The sequence below is a fragment of the Sturnira hondurensis genome, unplaced genomic scaffold (assembly GCF_014824575.4).
Source record: "Sturnira hondurensis isolate 20B ecotype Veracruz unplaced genomic scaffold, ASM1482457v3 Scaffold0017082, whole genome shotgun sequence".
NCBI lineage: Eukaryota > Metazoa > Chordata > Mammalia > Chiroptera > Phyllostomidae > Sturnira > Sturnira hondurensis.
In genome coordinates, this window is record NW_028089713.1 from 1,571,830 (window position 1) to 1,577,829 (window position 6,000).

The window sequence follows — 6,000 nt, forward strand, 5'->3', positions numbered from 1 at the left end:
AGTCACGGCTTTACCGAACACTAATGTTCTTACATTCCATCCCAAGTGGGGTTTATAGTGAAAACAATATTATCATAGCATTAAAGGAATGCTCTAAAAATGAGAAATAAATCAGCTCCAAATATGCCACCTGACACAAGAGCTGGTTTTATTTTACTCCCCTCCAGTTTTTGTTTGTGCACATAGACTGTGTGTATTCAGACTGCTGCCTATGTGTGCACACGGTTCTACACCCCACTGCGTTTATCCCTCACCAGTATCCCTTTCCTTGTCATAGAGTCTTTATAATTATTATATTTATTGATGGCTGCAGAGTCAAGCTGATAGGCCAGAATTACTCTTTTTTGACAATTAAATTGCTCCTCTTTTACATATTGTAGAACTCTGCATCTAAGTGATAGTAAAGGAGGTAAATTATAAAAGAAAAGATAATGAAAAATCTAACCTCCTTATGGCAAGAGAAAGGAGAGGAGGGCGTATTGGATTGTCTGCGAGCTGTGAAATCCTGTTATTTGATTTTGCAATAGGCTTCTACCCCAAATGCTTTATTTAACATATCTATTTTAAGATTTTATTTATTTTTTAGAGAGAGGGAAAGGGAGGGAGAAAGAGAGGGAGAGAAACATCAGTGTGTGGTTGCCTCTCAAGCTCCCCCAACTGGGTAACCTGGGCTGCAGCTCAGCCAGGTGCCCTGACTGGGAATCGAACCTGTGACCTTTTGGTTTGCAGGCCAGTGCTCAGTCTACTGAGCCACACCATCCAAGGTGAACATATCTACTTTAGTTTTAAGAGAATTAAAAAGAATTTGCATGCAATGGGTATGTGGAGGTTCATTACACCATTGTCTACTTTTGTATGTGTTTGAAATTTTTTGTAGTTAAAAAAAAAGAAAAGAAAAAATGTGCCTATAAAAATTTTTCCAGCACCTTTGGAAATAGTCTGACGTGTCTCTTGGTGAGCAGACCACCACTACCCCTGTGGCACCTTGGTGAGAGTTTTTTTAATAATATATTTTATTGATTATGCTGTTACAGTTGTCCCATTTCCCCCACTTCATTCCCCTCCACCCTGCACACCCCCTTCCACCCACATTCCCCTGCCTTTATTTCATGTCCATGTGTCATAAGTTCTTTAGCTTCTGTATTTCCCTCACTACTCTTGCCTTCCCCCTGTCTATTTTCTCCCCACCGTCTATGCTACAGCGAGAGCTTTTAAAGTCCCTCTTCCTCAAGAGCCTTTGCTTCATTGTGGGTTTTGCACGGCTTTGCACCATCTACAGAGGCCATGCTTGGGTATCACTAAACCTTTGCTGAGAACATCTTTAAGAAGGTGGAGCAGGGAGTAGAGGGGAAGGGGTGGGGGCCACAGCTGCTCCATTGTTTGGTGGATTTATTGGGAAGGGATGACCAGCAGTAAACGATGGTACAGCGGGCCAGGTCCCCCCACCCACCTTAGGCTGAGACCGTCGGACCTGGCGACACAGCACACCCTGGGGGTGATGCGCCAGACTCACCAGGGTTCTGTGCTCTGTTGGCGTATACTGACTACACACAGGCCGAGGCCAAGGCTATCCTTTCTCCCGGTAACTCTGTGACTCACACGAATGTCCAGATGTCCCCACCCCACCCTCCACACACTCTAATCTTATCTATCTCAGCATTACTGTCAGAAGGTCTCCTTCTGACTGTCCCCCTGGTTCTGGTCTGTCCTGGTGCCAGTCAGTCCCATCTTGCAGAAGTCCCCAGTTTCGGATTCCCTGGTCGGTGGCCTCCCGTATTGTGAGGCCTCTGGCAGATGGTCGGTGTTATAAGGATCCTCTCATGCTCAGGGGCTCTGGGTCTCTGGGGAGGGGTATAGGTACCAACTTACCAACCCTGCGTGGTTGATGCTGTGGCCTGATTAAGGAGAAAAAAGTAAAGAACGTTTTTATTAAAGCTGAAGACTTACAGACCAGACAACTGATCTGAGGGGATAAGAGGAATACAGAAGACTTCTTGCAGGAGGGAAGTGATACTTAGAAACTGAAGAGTGGGGAGGAGTCTAGCATAGTGGTCCCAGGACAGAGCTCCAGTGACAACGCTATGGGACCTCCGACTGGCCACTTAAGCTTTCTGTGCCCCCAGATTCAGCATATCCAAACTGGAGTGGTGACGGTGCCTACCAGATGAGGCCAGGGTGCTCTAGGAGGCCTTGGTGAGTGAGTGGGTCAGTGAGCCAGGCACTCAGTAAATGGTGGTTAGCAGCACCATCCTACACCACATCTTCACATTCCTGGACATTGCAGACACTTGAGGATGTTAAGGCCTAAATATTAAGTATGAATAGACAAAGCCCTGGCTGGTGTAGCTCAGTGGATTGAGTGAGGGCCTGCGAACCAGAGGATCGTGGTTCAATTCCCAGTCAGGGTATATGCCTGGGTTGCAGGCCGGTTCCCTGCAGGCCAACTCCCAGCAGGGGACGCACCAAAGGCAACCATACATTGATGTTTCTCTCCCTTTCTCCTTCCCCTCTAAAGATAAATAAATAAATAAAATCTTTAAAAAAAAAGTATGAATAAACAATCAAGAAAAATCAGACAAGTGAGGACAAATGGCAACATGAAATTAATAGTAATTATTATTATCACAATCATTATTACTAAGTGCTTATTATATATCATTAAGTGTTTTAGTAATTTTGCATAGATTAAGCCACTTAATCTTTATGACTTTATTTCATAGAGAGGAAACAAGGCAAAGGGAGCTACCCATTTTTACTTTATTGGAGAAAAACCAACAGATAAACTTTTGGAAAAAGAAAAGATGAGTGTCCTGCTTCTGTTCCTTGTACAGAACATTTTCATTTTTCTAAATTATTTTCTAGTCCTTGTTCATAGCCAACTTGGTTTTTAAAATAACTTTAGTCTTTATATAAAAATGATGCATGCTCACGAGAAAAGCTCCAAGTAATAAAAGTACAAATAAGAGAGCAAAATAGAAAGATGATATTTAAGAACAAAATGCTGCTTCTGTCACGTGGCCTCGGTCACTGGTGTGTGTATTGTTCACATGTGAGTCACTGAAGTAAAATGTTACTCTATGGAAATGGGAGAATGGGAGGTTTTTGCTAATATTGACTAAAGGCAAACTTGAAGTTCCAAGCACTAAACCATTTGAGGTACCAAAAACTTTCCTAGTCCCCAGAGTAAACAATTTTTCTCTAGAACAAAAAATAAGGTCCTTTGTACAAGACATTAGATACTGTACTGTGAGGCCTCTTTTTGATAATTTGATAAGTACTGTTTTCTTGGTAAATAAATTCTTCCTGACATTTTGTTTCTGTTCATTAGAGACCCAAGGCTTCCACCACTAAACCGAAAGCCCAAGATACCTGCTGTCTGGGTCATGAGTGTTCTGAGAAAATCAGGTAATACTTTCCTTAGCATCTGAGGAGACCTGACGGACTTACGTAACTTCTGAAAGAATTGTTCTTCAGATTTTTGTGAAAGGTTTGAGTCTAAAAAACAGTCTGTTGAAAAAGAATACTCATAAAATCTAATTTTATTTCATTTTAATTTTTTTAAAAAATCGATGTCTTTATTTATTTATTTTTTAGAGGGAAGAAAAGAGAGGGAGAGAGGAGGAGAGAAACATATATCGGTTGCCTCCCCCGCGGCCTCAACTGGGGATGCTGCCCACAACCCAGGCATGTGCCCGACCCGGAATCACACCAGGGACCCCTTGGTTTGCAGGCGGATGCCCACCCCACTGAGCCACACCAGTCAGGGCAATATCTACCTTTAAAAGTAAAGGGGCCTTACCAAAATCTCTAGTTGACCACTTAGGTTTAGATGCCAGAGAGGTCGAGGGGAATCCAAAGGTCACAACGCACTGAGACCAGAACCCAAGCTTCTTGATTCGTAGACATTTATTCTTTGTGTCTTGGAAAATGGGGAATGAAGGGGGGGAAAAGTGTAGGTCATCGAAATGAAAGCTCAAGACTGGCCATTTTGTTAGTCAGAAAATAAAGCTTTCTGGAAAGTTTCCTAACTTCTGAATAAACTTCAGCCCATTTCCAGGATTCAAGTAGTGGAAACATGAGACTCTCTCTAAAAGATTTCAGAAAGTATCCTCTTTCTTGTTTAAATACAAAATAAGCATGTTTCGAAAGCACCTCCCCTATTCACCCTGAAGGTCTGTGCTCAGACCTGTGAAGGAAGGAGGGACAGGGCCTGTGTGCTGCTGCCCCCACTGGGCTCTCACAGAGCCCGGGAGACACTGGGGGTCCACAGTCCCTGAGTCAGGCCCTGGGCCACCACTGAAAAACACTACACATGTTGGCGATGGTGAGATAGAAATGTTGGTGGGACTGTTGGTGACTTCACGTCCTCGAGATACCCTGTCAACATCACTGTCAAAATTAGCGTGGGTTTCCCATGATAGAGCCCTGGGAGGGCTGCTCCCTTGAGCCCAGAGGCCACACACTTTCAGGGGGTGCTCAGCCCCACGCACTCATGTTTTCACAGGTGGGCCTCCGGAGCTCCAGACACCAGACCCAGAGGACGGAGTGACCCTGAAGAGAAAGACTGCCGCGCAATAAACTGGAGCGTTGGGGGCAGGGACCTAGAGATGTTTCCGGTGGGCGTGAGGCTCGCCGCGTTCGTCATCTTCGTCATTGTGGTATTTGTCTACATAACTGTGGAAAAGAAGCCACTCTTGGGTTAAGCGCTTCAGGAGCAGAGCAATGATTGCTCCTGCCTGGAGAAGAACGGGACTGCGCTGGAGGGGAGGGCCAGCCCCGCAGCCAAGCATTGTCCGGTGCCTCCGCGGCTCTGGCGTTTCGGACCCAGGCTCAGCCAGGTGGAAGGGACCACGGGGAGAGCCAGGCGCGTGTCGAAGAGCTGGGTTACAGGGAATTCCGTGAGGCATGCCGACCACTAAAGGCGCTTCTACATGGGAGCGCGCTCCGAAAAAGGAAACTGTGCCAGCTTTCTTCTTTTTAATGTTGGTAACAAGGCACCAATCACATGTTATTCAATCTTCAAATTGTATAGTCATCTATGCGAAAGGCCGCATCGTGTAATTAACAACAACAAAATAAGTATGTCTGATTTGGCAACAACAGAAAAGATCCAAAATCATCCAGAAACAATTTAGAAAATGATAGCATTTTCACCATTGAAACTACCAAGGTCTGCCAAAGTCGGGTCCTGTTGAGGGAGTCCCCACGGCCGCTGGAACCAGAGCTACGCAGGCGCCTGGCTCCTCTGTAGGTTGGCTCCGTGACCTTGGAGGAGTTAGTCGTCTTTTCTGAGCTTCAGTTTTTAGTTTTGAAAATAGAGACAGAATAGAACTCTTAGGCTGATGAAGAGTTGAAGAAATGACGCGGACAGAGTCAACACAGCCCACACCGCACTGGCAGAGGGCCAGGAGAAGCTCATTGTGTGCTTAAGCGATGTTGCACTTTGGCCCAGTGCTTTTATCTCTGGGAGGAACTAATTCTAGATAAAGAGGATATTTAAGTGCAAAGAATTTGTAGCAATGTTACAGTAGTCGAAATATGGAACCAACACAATTATTGAACAACAGAAGAATAGTTTACTAAATTGAAGTAAAGTCTGTGGACAGATGACTATGCAATAATTAAAATGTTAGCAGTGGATTTATTGTAACAGGAAGTGCTCATCTAAAGTTCGTATAGGAGCTTCATCGAGATGTAATTTACATGTCACACAGTTCACTTATGGTGCACAATTCAGTGGTTTTTAGTGTGTTCATAGAGTTGTCCAATCATCACCAAAATCAATGTTAGAATATTTTTTATCACCCCCAAAATGCAGCTTTTAAATGATAGGGGAAAAAAGGACACAAATTTGTTACTTCTCTGTTAACACAACCACTCAAATAACACTGGAAGAAAATATGTCAAAATGTTACCAGTACTTCAGTGATGGGACTCTGATTTTCTTTTCTTTTTCTACTATTTTGTCTTTATTAAGATTTCTACAAGCAGTGTGTTAAC

General features: G+C 44.1%; 1 protein-coding gene across 1 annotated transcript in view; it reads left to right on the plus strand.

The window, feature by feature from the left end:
- LEMD1 (LEM domain containing 1) overlaps positions 1-4,986 on the plus strand; it is a 29,563-nt gene extending 24,577 nt beyond the window's left edge. Inside the window, exons 4-5 of the mRNA XM_037067143.1 lie at positions 3,329-3,405; positions 4,505-4,986. Of these exons, the coding sequence (XP_036923038.1) occupies positions 3,329-3,405; positions 4,505-4,703 (276 nt within the window). The 3' untranslated portion in view covers positions 4,704-4,986. The remainder of the gene's footprint in view (positions 1-3,328; positions 3,406-4,504) is intronic.
- Positions 4,987-6,000: the final 1,014 nt, after the last annotated feature.